The 16587-nt window shown below is 37.9% G+C and overlaps 1 protein-coding gene and 1 long non-coding RNA gene across 13 annotated transcripts in view; one reads left to right on the top strand and one right to left on the bottom strand.

Annotated features, from left to right (window-relative positions):
- The window catches only part of LDB3 (LIM domain binding 3), a 115768-nt gene extending 106536 nt beyond the window's left edge, over positions 1–9232 (top strand). For 10 of the 12 annotated variants that reach the window (XM_039719765.1, XM_039719773.1, XM_039719776.1 and 7 more), the window contains 3 exons: positions 1943–2063; positions 3361–3476; positions 4674–9232. In XM_039719765.1, the coding sequence (XP_039575699.1) occupies positions 1943–2063; positions 3361–3476; positions 4674–4763 (327 nt within the window). In that variant the 3' untranslated portion in view covers positions 4764–9232. The remainder of the gene's footprint in view (positions 1–1942; positions 2064–3360; positions 3477–4673) is intronic. The other 2 variants (XM_039719772.1, XM_039719770.1) reach the window with 1 other exon arrangement.
- On the bottom strand, positions 6637–16210 carry LOC120507308. Its single transcript, XR_005628727.1, has 2 exons — positions 16078–16210; positions 6637–15860 (listed from the first exon to the last, which is right to left on the bottom strand). It is a non-coding gene; the product is annotated as an uncharacterized LOC120507308 (long non-coding RNA).
- Positions 16211–16587: the final 377 nt, after the last annotated feature.

Here is a 16587-nt window from a genome sequence, read left to right as displayed (position 1 = left end):
TTACTTTTACCTCTCTCTTATTTACAAGAGACTTGAACTGGGTTTTTATTTCTTACACAGGATTTAGTCAAAATTTCAGTAGAGAAATCAGTGATGTTGGGAAGAGGCCCGTTGCTCTTGTTGCACCGCCCTGTTGGTTAGCAGCACAGCTGCTGGCAAGTCCTACTGGTTTCTTATAGTTAATAAAATACTGAATAAATACAAAGATCTGAATTCCACAAAGCCAAAAATAATATCCAATAAAGCGAAAGACAAAATTCCACTTTTGTCTTAAAGGACTAATATACAAGTAAATGTATAATTTAATTTGCTCTCCACATACCTTAGATGGTGGTGAGGTTGGAATACCATCAATAATTTTAGCAGTGTATTTATGCATGCTGTTGTAGTGAATGTATGACTCAGATGAAGAAGCAAGGAGTCCCCCACTGGTTTTTCACTGCTTAGCTGTCACCTTTTGACATCTGTCTAAATGTTGGCATTACAGATGCTCTTCTCTGCAACTGCCAATTAGGGGTGGCAGCATCAGACATCGATGGTGAAGCTCTGGCTCCAGCCAAGTCTTGTTTGCTACTGCAGCAGAAGGATTAATTTATAGCAGAGTGCTGACTTAACCTACCTAATGAATGCTGGCACAAATCAGTTTCCCATTATGGATTTTCATCAGGAAAATAGCAAAGATGCCAGCTGCCTCTATTTATATTAATAAGATTTCTCAAGCTATTTTTGCTTCTTACCTCACTGAGGTTCATAAATGGATCCAAACCTATTTATCAGCAATAGTTGTTTTGCAAACAGTAACAGAAGTTAATGAATCTCAAATGGTGATTCTCTAATGAGATATATGGCAAATCTAAATTAGACTGTTCTGTCTATTTACTGGATTGAAAGCGTGGAAGAGGACTTCAATCCATTTTCTCATAATCAGTGGACATTAAAAGCAATCTTTAAAAGAGAATCAGAGTCTATGTGTATAATTGGAAGCAACATAAAATAGAATCTCGATTCTCAGCTGGTATAAATCAATGCTGTTTCACTGAAGTTAATAAAGTTAATTTACAGCAGTTATGCAGCTGGCCCTTTGCAATCTAGGCTGTTGGAGAGAGATACACTGTCAAACACATCCTGGCTACACGTAAGATTGACAAATTAGCAGGTAACTGCATCAGAGCCCAGTACCGCAGCTTTTGGACTTGGAAGACTTCTGTATGACAAAAGAATGAAGCAGTAATAGAGATTTCTCCATACTGGACAGAAGTAAGAAGCTGATAAAACCTAGATGTACTCAGCTGAGGAGAACATCAGTTGTACACACACAGAGAATTGGGGATTTTTGTGATAAACACATGGCTTAGGAACAGACATGCAGACTCATTTTTATTCATCATATACATTAAAAGAACTTTTCCTTTTTTTGGCTTTTTTAGATTTTTACTTTAGTTTGTGAATTGTTCTTGTAAGAACAATTACAAAAACTGGTTTTTTTTCTTATAAAGAACTACAGAGTCTTGATTATTTTGAAACAACAGACTTACACCACTTATTCCTTGGCTTAGAAAATTACTCTTTTAAATTTATTTAACAAATCATACTCTTGCATTGAAGAGTTCATACTGGTCAAAACAAAGGAGAAAATAATCAGAATCTTTGTGCAGAATCCCTCCTGCAACAGCGACTGGGCATGTTGATATAAACTGCTGGCTGAACCATGTTGTTTCACTTTGGCAAATACATTGTTCTAGAAGGCTTGCAGTCCTATTTCCTCTTTCTTTCCAAAAGGAGCCCAATTTCTGCCATAATTCTTTCTTTTGAGGAGGGGAACTAGCTGATCCAGAAGGGAAGAATTTACAGCATCTCTGCCTTGTGTTTGTTCTCCAGGAGGAAGTTGCAGGCCTGGCTATTCTGCTGGAGATTTTTGGTTGTTTGTTTGTTTGTTTTACAGGAAGTGATGCATGCCCTAAGACAGACTTGGCACACGAGTTGCTTTGTCTGTGCTGCTTGTAAGAAGCCATTTGGGAATAGCCTGTTCCACATGGAGGATGGGGAGCCTTACTGTGAGAAAGGTATGGCAGTCTGGACAGTTCTGCACAGTAATTATGTGCTTCATGTTCATGGAGGCAACATAAGAATAAAGCAGCTGGTGTGCAAAATAATATCAGTTCCCCATCCAGTATGGGTTTTGTTTCCACTCTTCACATATCCAAATGTTTGTGTCTGTATTTTTCTCCAGTTTATGAGAAAATGGCAGAGCACTGGTCTTTGCCTCAATGTCAACAATGCCTTCCCTCATTTCTCTCCTTTATATATTATCATACTTTGCACTTCCTTCCCTACACATTTTCTCCTGTTCCACTCCCCTCCTTGGTAGATTCTGCTCACCAGAAATGAAAAATCAGTCTTCTAGGGCTGTCCTTTTGAGTTGGTGGAGCTGTGACCTCTGATGCTGTTGCCTCACGCTAGAATTGTTCAACCAACGCTTTTGAAGAGATAGGTCTGCACAGATGTGCAGCACATGGTGGTGCAGATTTTGCTTCCTGGCTGCTGCAACAAACAATCTGCTTCTTACCAGCTAAGAAAGGAAAAGGCCATGTTTCCCAAAAATGGTACTTGCCACGCAAATGTGTTGCCTGACATAGTCAGGAAGGAGGTTAAGGTTTAAGTGGTATTCCCTTTGTATTCCCCTTGTGCATTCAGCGAGCTCCTGGCCTACTTCTCCTCTCCTTTCTTATGGTTACACAATTCAAATTTTACAAGTCAGAGTAGCTCTTAGTGAAGAAAAAACGCCATACAGCCTGGCTGACTGGGTCCCTACCCTTCAAAACTGGAGGTTTTGTCAGAACATCAAATAACACTCATGGATTCCATATACCTTTGGAATTTCCACTAATATTTTTCAATGTCAAATCTTTCCAAATCACACTTGATAAAGATGTATAAATCAGCAGTATGGGGTTTCCATAATGTTCTCTCTTTATGCAAAAAGAACATTAATACAGGCATGGAAACTTGTAACATTCCCTTGTCATTAGACTCTTTTGTACAACCATATTTGTCCTATGATTAAATTCCAAATACATTAGAGCTAACTTGAAAGTATTGTGAGCAACACAACTTCAAATTCCATGGATTTTTGGTGTGTTTTCTACATTTGTGATGATAAATGTCATACTAATGGGGGGTTCTGGACTGAGTTTGTATTGAAATAATGAAAGAAAAGAAGCATATTTCAGTAGGAGTATTTCAGTAAATGTAGTAGGAAACTGAGCAAAAACAATCAAAACATTAATTGTCTGGAAACGTTCTATTTCTTTTGGACTTAATATGATTATGTTAAGGGTTTTGCTTTTTGTTTTATTTTAGATTATATTGCTTTGTTCAGCACAAAATGTCATGGCTGTGATTATCCTGTTGAAGCTGGAGATAAATTCATTGAAGCTCTTGGACACACTTGGCATGACACCTGCTTCATTTGTGCTGTAGGTTCTACATCAAATACTGTCTCATTCCTTTATACTCCTAAATTGTGTTGTAACATCAGAAAACCCGAAAGCAGTAATAACTAACATGTGCTTAAGGATGTAGAGGGATGAAATTTCATTCTTTACTTCCATTTGGAGAAGGATGGGAGTAATTTTTCTTCTCCTCCATAACTTTTACTAGAATTATGGAATTTGACCATCATAAGTGAGTGTTTTCTAATAAAACATCCAGTTTTAGATAGTACATACAGCAGTACAAACCACTATTGCTGTTATTCTTTCCAGTGTTTGCCAAATAAAGATAGAGCAAAACTGAAAATAAATTAACACCATACTGAACAATATAACCATAATCTTACTTACAAAGCTGTGAAGTTTGTATTTCCATGCTGAATGCTTGTTGAAACTTGCAAAAAGAAGTCTGTTTAGAGAGCATGAATAGTAATTAGCATAGAAGTTGGTCAAACTCATCAATCTGTGGTGTGCACATAGCTCTGGAGAGTGGCCATATTCCCACACTCTTCACACAAAGCAGAAAAATCCATATGATAAACAGTACTTTCATCTGGTTCTAATACCACTGAGCAGCTCTGCAACATATTATTCCTAAAGTAATAATATCTAGAATCCCTAATTAGCTAAAAATAGTATGTTGGCCACACCAAACTGACAGTGACAATTTCTAATGTTTGTTTAAGTCTAAAATTTAGGTAGACTAGTTGAAAGTATAGAAATGTTTATAAATATCTGAAGCTAAACTAGCTTTACAAAAAAGTGTTTTGTGGAAACTGAAGTATTTTGGAAATTCTAACATAGAAAGGAACACTAAGCAAATTTCCTTCACAAGCTAACAGCTCTTAATTACTTATAAACATTGATTACTCAAAAAGACACTTTCTCTGAATATTTCATGTTATTTTTTGCTTGTTTGTTTGCCTTAGCTGCACCATTTTCTGTGGAAGTGATAGTTTTATTATGTGTTGTCAATATGCAATTCTCACAGTGGGGGTCTTTTTAAGAGCCTGACTTGATTTCTTTCAGTGGGTTAAATCAACAGTAAATCAATATATGGCTTCTAAAGACTAACAAAGAAATGCATGGGCAGAAGAGCAATGCAGTTGAAACTGATAGTCACATCTTTCTCCCTGTTCTTTTTCCTTAATTATTCCTGATTGCATTTATTATTAATTCTAGGTGTGCCATGTGAATTTGGAAGGTCAGCCATTCTTCTCCAAGAAGGACAAGCCACTGTGCAAGAAGCATGCCCATGCCATCAATGTTTAAAGGAAGAGTTGGTAGTCAGTAATGCTGGGGTAAAACAGATGACTAACTGGGCAATCATAAAGTTGATAACCATGGCTAGCACTTCTCTCGGTAAAAGCTAGACGTTGGTACTTCTCAAGTTTAACTTTATCCTCTTTCATAAACGCAGAACGTGCTTTTTGTGAAGTTTATACAAAAACCTATTGAATGAGCACTCAAAACCAAATGAACTCATGAACTAGTCCATTATTATAGCAACAGTTGGGGGAAATATTGAAATTAACTAAAAACCTTATTATAAAAGGTAATGTGCAAATATAGTTTCAAGTTAACTACCCACAGCAGTTTTACTGCTTAGACCACACACTGGTGTTTAAAAACAACTGGAAAAATACTTCTGTATTAAGTCATTTTCTTTCACAGCAAGAATGAGTAAGTGCCATATGTACAGTCATCTGTAGAACCAAAGGCTGTAGCTTTCAAAGGGAAATAAATAGATTAGGGCTTCCTCTAGGAAAAGTGAGTGCTGTTCCATTATCTTGTGGTGCTACACCATAGCATCAGATATTTTAGATTCTTTCCAAATAACAAGTCTGCCTTGAATCCATATGTAGCTGGGAAGCCTAGGTGACAATCCATAACAGTTTGAAAATAAAATGGTTGGGTCAGCCTTGCTAGTGCACTTGGCTTCAATGTGCACAGTAGATAATTCACTTTCAAATCATAATGGAAAAGGACAACTGGCTTTCTCCAAATTGCTCTTATATTGAATGGAATAGAGCTGACTAGAAAGGCCATCTTTTAATTCAAAACCAGTTTTCCTTTCCTCCTGCAGAAAAAAAAAAAGAGATTCAATCTTGCTTTGGTTTCTAATTCCCACTGATATTAGAGGGAGGTAGGAACCTACATCTGGACCTTCACACTAGTGAACACAGAAGAAACACATCCATCTAGCACAGCTAGGTTGTGGGAGATAGTTTGCAAAAATTCTCTCCTCTATCCCACATAATTAGGAAAAAGGCTTTTTTTTCTTACAGTAAATGAATGTGTATCAAAAATCCGTAAGGCAGCAGGCACATACTCTTTATTCCTTTCCTTACTTTAAATGCAGCACATCATGAATTGTAGCAGTAATTGCCATTGGAAAACAGTAGCTATGTTCCAACAATTAGGATAACCATACAGTCATCTTTTCTAATAACCATCCAGGCATCTGTCCTAATAGCTTAAGAACAACTTTCAAGTTGTTCAGACAGTTATTTATAAAACTCTTTTTTTCAAATAAGCAATGCTTGTACTACTGATAATAATTTTGAATTTTTGAATATCAGTGACTTTTATATTGGAGACAGCAGTTCTGTCTGATGGAGTTAAGATGGAAAGTCTGATCACCATTCAACCTTTATTAACTCATTTAAGTGAGAATTATGGTGTGTGTGTTGACAGCTTGCAGTACTGACAGTTTTGAATTAGTACTTCTGAGGCTGAGGATGCTTTCTGTGGGCCACATGCTGGTGCCATCTGCACCTATTTTACCTTGTGTTCTGAGTAGCAAAAAATTACATTGTCTGTCTTGTCCCTCCCGTGAGTGATGCCCATTTCATTTGTATGTCTTTTAAGGGATGAAAAACTATCCAAAGCTTGGGGGAGGAATAAATGAAATTTGGAGTTCTAAAATAAGAGTTAAGTTAGCTGCAGGCAGTCTGCATCATGGAGAAATCAGAAAATAACCACCTGAACTGCCTGTGGCAGTTTTGAAATGTATGACCTGTATTTATTCAGTAGGTATCTTAGTTTTCACTGATCTTAGCAGTGATCTGATCTGAGTTGTTACAGGGTCAGATTTTTGTATGCATGAATTATTCTAAAACACTAGTACATTATATGCAAAGCCTTTTTTTGTTTGTTTGTTTTGGATTTTTTTCTGTAAGCAAGCAAATTTTCTGTTTTCAGTCGGTGCTGGGCTGGTGTGAATATGGTCCCATAGATTACAAACTCCAAAGATCTGGCTCATAAATCATAATTATGGAAGTTAAATATTTTTTCCGCTTCTATTTGACTTCATTAAATACATATTCACAACAGTGAGAAAATTCTACATTTCCTTTTCATTTCTCAGTGCCATTCAACAAAATGCTGTTTATTATTATCTGTTATTTGAGAGAATTCACATCAGCATACTCTATCCTGAGACTGCATTGAAGATATTCTTTAGGCAGATTTGTGTCAGTGTTGGCCACTGACTGGGACTAATCTCTGACTGCAACATCAGAACAGGGAGTCAGGCTCCATGGGAAGGGCTTGTGATGGATGCCTCGGGAGAATTTCACGAGGTCTTTCCCCTCTGATCTGCATGTGTTTATATGTGTGTGTCACTCTCCCCTCCACCTTCCCCCTCAATGTCCCTCTAAGCTCCCTCTTCACTGGCACCACGGAGGATACATCATTTTAGGGTGTGGCCGGAGCTGTGGGGCTGCAGTCAGGGAGTGCAGTCGGTGGAGAGCTGCGGGCAGGCAGCGTGGCTGGGCTGCAGCTCCTCACGGCCCCTGCAGGTACCGCCTGGGGCTGCCAGGGCGGGCAGGGGAGCGGAGGCTGGCACCGCACAGCGAGCACCTGAGGCTGCCACAGCGCAGGGGCTCTGCGGCCTCTGGTTGAGTGGGAAAGATGGGGGGCCCTTCCTGAGGCTGGGGTTGGAGCAGGGAATAGCCAGGTAAGGGCAGTTCCACCACGCTGGCATGTCAGAGTTGGGTGGGGCAGGGGAGGCTGGCTGGGGGCAGCCAGGATCACTACAGCCAGGGAGAGGGCTTCAAGTGAGAAATTAGGGTGCAAGTAGCTCGCCATAGCCCAGAGAGATGGTTTGGATACGTACAGAGGGGTGAGCAAGGATCCAGTGTGGCACATCTGAAGTCTGGGCTGCAGGAGAGGGAATGCAGTGTGTGTGAGCAGAGCTGAGCTGGCTTGCAGGGTGGCAGCAGCGCAGACTTCAGTGGGAGCTGTACTGGCTTGAGAGAGTCCTGAAAAGTTCCTTGGGCAGAGAACCTGCACTGTAGCACATGCCCTGGCTCCAGCTGGTGTCTGAGCAAGAGAGATTAAAGCTAGTTTACATATCACTCTATGAGGTACAGCGATATCTCTGAGTGAAGAACAGAGATACCCTGAGGATTATCATGTAATAAAAATTTCCTGTTATGACTTGTGCTGCTTCATAATGTGGTCCAAAAATAGGGAATCCACGTACCTGCCCCTGATATCTATATTAAGATATAATTTTTGCACATATCTGAACCAGAAATTTGTGAATAATAATGTAGCATTTTAACTTTCACAGGGGTAGAATACCACATAACTGCTGATACTCTTCTGCTGTGTCACATTTGTGATATGGAGAGGGTAAATGCTTATATATATAATAATATATATCTCTAAAATTCAAAATATGACCTTTTAACTATCATGGAAAATAATGTTGTACAAAAATATACAAGATGAATAATGTGTACTTGATTATGTTTCATGTCTTGTAAGAGATGCCTGAGATAAGTCCTAAGTTCTTCTGAATATTTCTTTTCATTCTAATTAACGTGAGTTTTTACCCAATAAAACAAAGGTACTGTACCTCTGAATGACCAATTTAAAAGATCAGTCTTTTGTCTAACTAAAAAGTGTTCAATAACTTTTCAGTCAAAGGATTCAAAAGCTGTTTTTAATGCTTTTCTCTCTTTTGATGTTCTTTTTGCAGAATGAGGCAAATTAAATGTTTCCAAATAAGGCTACTTTTATTACCTGGACAAAAAAAAAAACAGTTTTAGGACCTTTTTTTCATTAGTCTTCACTACATTGGATTCACACATTTTACAATTCTCAATTCAAAAACCAATTCAAGACAAGGAAAAGTATTTTTCCATTGGTCCTTCAGTGGTCAGTACTTTGGGTGAAATGTTTTGCTGAAGATTACTTGTATTTATGTTTAATAATGTGAATGTCCACAGCACTGAACACATTCATTAGTGTCTAATGCTGGGCACATTAATGTTTTTTTTTGCAATACTCATATCCTGGTAGTGGATATTACAGTGTTTAGTATTTATAAACATCAGAATTTGAAACTGAGTGATTTATTGCCTGCAGTGATCATATATTAGAAGTCTAGGTTTTGTAATATTTTGACATGTTGCCTTGATGCCACAAGTGCCCTTGCTTTTAGATAGATATTTTTTCCTGAGTTCCTAGTTATTTCAGAACAGAATGTCTGGTGGTTTATGAGATGTGAGTAATTACCTTGCATGGATTATCTGTGCAAACATGAATAAAACAGTCTAGTAATAAAAGCAATGTGCAAAAACAGTTAAACTTTATGATTTGGGTATATTTATGAATATGCCATGTGAACAGTTGACAGCTTTCAGCCATGTAATATCAGTAAGAAAGCATACACAAGCTTGTACTCTCTCCTGCAGACCTGAAAATAAAAATTAAAACCATTGGTTTCACTTTATTGTATATCAGTCTTGAATATTTTATTGACCAAATAGTGCTGTTTTAAACAAATATTAGTATGCTTAAAAGATGCAGCCTGCTAGCAGTACATGTTGTAACTCAGCAAGACCTGCATAGTCCCAGACCTTATTGTGTCAACAAATACTGTTTATAGTAACTTTGTAAGGAGTGGGTAAATTCTCTCTTCAGTTACATTGATGCATCTGCAAACAAAGTCTGACTGCATAAGTTCAGGTAGGAGTTGTACTGTTTCTTAGCAAAAGTTACTTAAAATACAAAGTGTTTTGAACACCCTCACTGAGCTCTAGTGCCAAGAAATATGTACAAATGAAAGGATGACTTCATATAACAACGTGTTTTTCAAAAAGCCATTTTGTGCATTCCTGTTGCACACCCCTCAGAAATGCAAGCATTTTAGAGATACAACTAAGTATATTAAACATAATTAAGAAGTCAGATGATAAATGAACAGACTTGAATTTAGATGTCATTACCAAGTACAGCATCAGGAATCAGAACTTAGAGCATTTTTGATTTTATTTCCCAGCCCCAATTTCTGCTTACAATGTGCATGAGAAATGCAATTGAAAATAATGCCCAGAATGTATGCAGTATTTTGTCAGATCAAAATTTCTGATTTTCAGATTGTCTGTTGTGACCTTCAACCTTTGCACAAGACAGTGCTTCCTAAACTGTGCACTGTGATCCCTGGAGAGTTCAGTTGTTGGAACTGGGAGCATAGAGGCATAAGCAGAGCACCATGCCAGCTGACAGGGTGGAAAAGGGGAAATAGAACAAAGTTCATTAGGAAAGGACATGGTGCAAAATGTGTGCAAATGTTGCATTAAGGGATTCTTAACAGGGATTCTTAAAGAGAGATTATTGCTCTGAAGAAAATGGATATTTCAAAAGTATAGGCTTTGGCATTGTTTGCCCCTCCCACCCCAATCATGCATCTTGAATTCAAACAGTTTCTGTTGATTAAGAAAGGAAGGAATGTGTGAATAAGATTGCTGAAACCATTATTGAATACACAATGAAATGCTTTGTTCTCCCAGGCAGATCAGAGTTATGGATGAGATTCAGACTATATTCAGGCATAAATTCTGTGCTGTGAGCCTATGACATATGCCCTTGGATAGCTGTTAAAATACATTTGTTCCTCCTCTTAGGAAGATTACATCAAAAGAAAACAGTAACAAACGTGTGCTGTACTAATAAGGACTGTCAGGCTGAGTCACAAGAATTTTCTCTGTAATAAAGACAAGAAGGAATTTTTTTAAACAAAGCTAAACTTTTGAACAAAACATTTTTCCTTTAAAAGTTTCCAGATTAAAACTGTTAGGGAATAATAAATTAGTATGCATAAAGTATCATTAATAAATCTGTCTCCATTACAAAAGTATTTTCTAATCTTACTACTTTAGAAATTGGATTCTTTTCATTTATGACAGATCTTGCAGAAATTCTTCTGTTTCTGCATAGTTTTACTGTGTATAGTGTTACTGAAAGAGTTGAGACTTATTTTTCTTTTAATTAGAAGATATAGATAAAAATACAACCTTGACTTGAGTGAAGGTGATGATTCTTCCAGTGCTTGTGGAATGAATGCTGCTTGCTACACTAAAGCCAGAAAACTTGCTGTTCTAGATTGTTTTGTTCTCCTGGTGTATTAAAGAGGGTGTTTCGGATTTTTAGGAGGTTTAATAAATATCTGTAGCCTGAATGAAAGATCTCATTTCAAAACAAAATAATGATTTACAGTGTTTAAATGATTTTAAGATCTAATCATATGTAGACAGGAAAATAATGCTGGGATCGAGCTTTAGTTTCATTTAAAGAAATCTTCATGTTGACTAATGCAAACATTCCTATATGCATGTATGGGAGATATACGTGGATTAAAACACTCAGAACTGAGATTCTGATTTCCTTTTAGTGGATGTGTTTCATACCTGCACTATTTGAGCCTAAATTGTTGTCATCTAGTCCATTTACCATATATAGCTTAAGAATAATGCATGAATCTGAGTGCACCTTGAGACCTGGGTTTTGTTATCTGTTAGGTATTTTTGCCTTATGAAGTAACAACTTCACAGTTTTGATAGCATAGGAGATGTGGGAGCAGAAAAAAGGGCACACTTTCCAAAAATCTGGCTTCATATAAAAAATAGGATTTCAGGAATAAAATTTTTATTTGTGCATTATAAACAAAGACTATTATTCTTTCACAAACAAAATATTCTTCAGCTGTTCCCTGCACATTCCTTGACAGATTTTCTTCCTGCAAATTTTTCCCTGTACTGATTCCAAGGATATTGTCAATTTCCCTGTGATTAATGCACATGCAGAAGCCTGCCCAGAGTTCCTGTTCCTTTCACAGGCCTGGAAGCTGTGGGGTAGAAGGTGACAGAGTGGGCTCTGCTGCTCATGTGAGTGCACTCAGCCCTCTGCATCCTGCAAATACCAGACTTCCTGAGATTTACTGGGGATGCACTACATAGATGGCACTAATTGAAAGTTTCTGCTTTATTGCATGTACACTGCACGGCATCTACTTCTGGCCAAAAAGTCCTTGCAAGAAATCCAAACAGCTAGCCAGGGATTCTGGTTCTAGCTGTGGCCTCAGACAGAGCACGCCTGAATCTGAACTGTGTGGTTATAAAATAATGGCAGAGCACAGTTTCCTTTGAGATTGTATTCCCAGTGCCAGCTGCTGCAGCAAAAGGACAACAGGGCTGTTTTGTGGATGGTGATTTTCTGACATTTTTATGATGTAAAGCAGTTTCTGGAATGGAGCTCTTCTGAGCTGCTATTCTCCTGTTACTGCATCATGACACCAGTCTGAATTCAAACTTGCCAAGGTTTCAGCTCATTTGGCAAAATTTACTTATTCTCACATTGAAGGACTCCATGATTTCCACATGTAACTTATTCAGCTTTGTATTAGACATCCTAGCATGGATTGGAAACAGTCTGGTGGTGAAAGGTGACAGACTGTCAGACTTCTAGGACAGGAGACACATCCTGAGAAATTAAATTCTCAGAGACAAATACAGAACACATTATCTACCTTTTATAGGCTTACATGGCTGGTGGTTGTTGGAGACTTCATTGACTTCCTAAGGAGCCACAGAAGCTGCTCTCTGTTCAGAAGTTCTCTAAAAAGAAAGAGTCAGTGTTATTAAAAAGTAGATATTAAAGTTTGGGGGTAGTGTATTTCCTTAGGGCCCATATTTGCCTATTTAGTACAACCTCAAACAGTTCTTGCTCCTATGCAATTCTCAAAAAAAAAAAAAAAAAGAACACATAACAGAGGGTTGTTACTACTCCTCCCTAACTCTGGGTAACAATCCTCATTCCCCTCCAGCTTAGGAATATTCACTGGCACAGAAAGGTATAAATTACATCTCTGTGTGCCAGCTTCAGAGAACCTGGCCACAAATATTTCACTTGATATGATTTTGTTCATTTCTTTAAAGGACAGTGAGAAAGATTGTGCTTTCTCTGATCTTGTAACTTAAACATCTTAACAGAACAATCTTTAAGTCAAAAGATAGTTAAGTAAATGTTAATTTTAGACCTTCATTATTAAGTGAAACTAATTAAAAGTGAACAATTACTATCAAAGAGAGCATATGCAAAAGTAGTAAAATGAGATAAAAATGTAGGAGAGAGAAAATCCAGAGAAAAAGTAGCTTTTAGCATAACAATTAACCAGGCAATGTACCCTTCCTTTATTCACGCAGGGTAATTCATTGAGAGTGAATTAATGGTGAAGCATTCAGTAATAGGCCGTGGTAAGGAAACAGGAGCAGTGTATCAGGATATCCTCTTTCCGCCCCAGAGTACCAATACTTTCAATTTTATATACAACGGAAGTCATTAATTGCAACACAAAGAAGCACAGCTGTGTTTCCTGATGGTCACACATGCAATAGCTGCTATTGTTTAGCATTCTGAGTATGTACAATGGAAGCTGCTCGACTGCTTGGAATGTTTTATATTCTCAGGGATTTCATTTCCATTAGTAGCTTCTGAATCCATGGTGGATTTTTAATATGGTATTATCTTAGATCCAATCCTGCATCCCTAATCAGGTAATTTTTTGCTGATGCCAGGGAGAGTTTGAACTGTATTAGGTGTGGCTGCCAAATGAGGAGATTTGCAGACACAGGCCAATTTCTCATTGGAAGCAAAGGGAGTTATAGACTATTTTTGGGGATTTGCTTTTAGCTGCATGAGTTTAACTTGTTCAAGTTCCAGTTAAAATTCAAGTACCTTACAGACTGAGAGAGAAAAGCTTAATTGCTATGCCTTTAACTTCATTATATATTTTCAGACATTTTAGCTGAAATACAAGGATATCCTTTTATTATTTTGTAGTCCCATATTCATTTTAGTATAATATGAAAAAAGAAGTGAATGAGACTATTTTGCTGCACTTGCTCTTATTTAAAAGCAATTTATTCATGTTTAAAGATATGTTTAGACTGAGGAAAAATCAGGACGTGATGACATTACTTCAGTCATTAATTTCTTTTGTAGAGGATCAGATCTGTTTCATTTTAACAGGCTTGGAAGAGCAGAGCATTTTCAGTCTCATAAATGTCCATCTTTGTAAATCTCTACAGTACCCACTCCTGCAGCTGCCAGAGACACATCCACTTGAATCCATGACTCCTGAGCAAAAAGCTGTTACACACAGCAAGACAGAAATGTTCTGTATTGATAAGAATTTGCCTTGTGTAACAGCAGGTTTTGAAAACATTTCCACTTTCAGCAGTGCTCCAGTTTCAGGACAAAGCCTGAGCATCAGGCTTAACAGAGGAGCTGTTAATATGGTGTGGGCTTGGATCTAAGGATTATTCCGACTTGTAAAAGAAACAAATCCCTCTTGTAACAAAAGGTGGAGGAACACAAACATTCAGCTTCTCTCTGAGTATAATTCAAACTTCCTTGCAGATCATTTGGCACCACTGACTGATAATTCGGAACATAAATTTTAAAGCCAGCACTACAATCGAAATACTTAATCTTCTCTGAGCAACTGAAGACTTTGGGGATTTTATGTGCATGCATCTAGGGGAAAACATATTATTAATTCTCCAAACAACCTGATGTGAGCGAGGCACCCTGGTGAAGCCTCTGCTGAGCCTACAAATATTTTCTTTTTCTGTGATAAGACTTTTAATGCTCTGGCTTTAAGAAAAACAAAGTAATTTGTATTTAAAAGGAGAGTTATCTCAGGGTTTATTACAACCTGGTGAGAAGACTGCAACAAGGGTTTTGTAAATATGAATCCATAAAAACAAAATCATACAGCTCAACTAGGCACAGGAAGAAGAAACAGAAAAAGCAGCGGGAAGTTTGGTTCTTGACTGGGAAGATGCCTCCCAGAGCAAAGTGCCCCCATTACTGCAGCTCTTTGCCACAGCAGGGGCATCAGCTCCCACAGCACAGGCCAGGCAGGAATCAGCTCCCACCCTGCAGCTGCTGGGGACAGGTACAGCCATTGTGTCCTCCTTCCTCCACGGCCACCTGCACAAGGCTGAGGAAGGACAAGTAACCCCAAAGAAACCCCAAAACACACCAAGGGCTTGAGCTGTGGGAACACTCCTGTTTCCTCATGCCCGTGCTCTGCACACTGAGCTGTTATTCCTTGGATTGTTGCCACAGTGCTCTCCAATGCTGCCCCAGACTCTGTTCCACACCAGACTGGTTGGACTCCAGGTTGGACATAGTTTGTCTCTTTGCTACCAGTGACCAATAGCAAAAAGTTTTAAAAACACATTTCTTCACAGATTTGACTCTGCCTTATTGAATTATTTTTTGCTTACATTTAAAAAGCATAATAAAATCCATGTCTTTTGTAAGTAACAAACAGCTGTATAAATTTATAATCAAAAGAATATGCTTTCAAGTAAAATAGTTCTGAAAAAGAGACAAAGCCAAATTCATGTCATATTCAGTGAAATAATTGTGTCCCTGGCTGAAGGGCAATATTCTTTTAATATGTAACATGGAATATTTATTTTTGTAGCAGTAACAGAGAAATACTCATCTAATTGCAAACAGTTCTCTCTCTTGGACCACAGATTTAAGACATCTGAATTCCAGAGACTGAAGGGAAGAAGGATCTACAAAGATCAAGTCCTATCACATGGCTGACCTTCTCCCTATATATACCTCTTTGTTCTTTTGATAGTCAACTTTGCAGTTCCCTAGTGATTCCAAGAACTAATAAGAAATTCCTGGAGAGGAAATAACAATGAAAGCAGCTGGAAGACAATCCTTTTTTTTTCTTTAATACAGCTCTCTTCATGACAGTCAGTTTTGAACTGCTTCTTTTGTATCACATGTTAGACTTCCACATCCCAGCCAAATGTCAAATAAACTTGTTTATTTTCCAATTTTAAGACTTCAGTGTTTTTTGAGTGTGGCTCAATTAACAAAATAAATACTCAGTGTTACTAAACCTGGTGTGTCTGAGTTTTTGCAGATTCCTAAAATCCTCACCAGGTAAGATTGCTGCTGCTCACTAGCTTGCTGGAGCCCTGTGTCTTTCTGAGAGCCCATCATCTAAAGTGTTCACTTTCTGGTTTAAAAAGGTCTCTCTACCTATCCTGGTAGAGATAGAGTGTGGCTCAATTAACAAAATAAATACTCAGTGTTACTAAACCTGGTGTGTCTGAGTTTTTGAAGATTCCTAAAATCCTCACCAGGTAAGATTGCTGCTTCTCACTAGCTTGCTGGAGCCCTGTGTCTTTCTGAGAGCCCATCATCTAAAGTGTTCACTTTCTGGTTTAAAAAGTTTAAAAAGTTTAAATCTCTCTACCTATCCTGGTAGAGATGTTGAAACCTAAGTACAGCACTTTTGTGCAGTTAGTATGTTTTGAAAGACATCAGTATTTTCTATGTGCTGTTTAATCAGACATCCATCGCACTCTAAATACTTTCTAAGGTCATTATGATTCATCATTTTAGATTACATGCAGTTTGGTCTCCTGCAGTCCTAATATTATTATAATACAGTTTATTTTTGCTGACTTTATTTTGTGATTAAGACAAGGAGTTAATGGCACTCAGTTATGTAGAGATGGGCATTACTTGCCATGGCAATACAAACTTCATCCTCAGCAACACTGTTCCTGACCTGACAGGGACCTGTCATCTTCAATGCCCAAGTGCCTTGTAAAGCACTGGCTGAGGCAGCAATTTCTTCAATGTGCAAATTTACACACCAGGAACTGGATGAAAAGAGCTGATCCATCTCACAAAAAGGGTTAAATCCATTTCAAGGCTAGTGGCTGTTGCTAAATTCCTGCATCCTGGATTGGAATCAATA

This window comes from Passer montanus, unplaced genomic scaffold (genome assembly GCF_014805655.1).
Source record: "Passer montanus isolate IOZ18808 unplaced genomic scaffold, ASM1480565v1 scaffold42, whole genome shotgun sequence".
In the NCBI taxonomy this organism is placed as follows: domain Eukaryota; kingdom Metazoa; phylum Chordata; class Aves; order Passeriformes; family Passeridae; genus Passer; species Passer montanus.
Note: the sequence above shows the minus strand (reverse complement) of the source record. Positions and strands in the feature narration are given on the sequence as shown.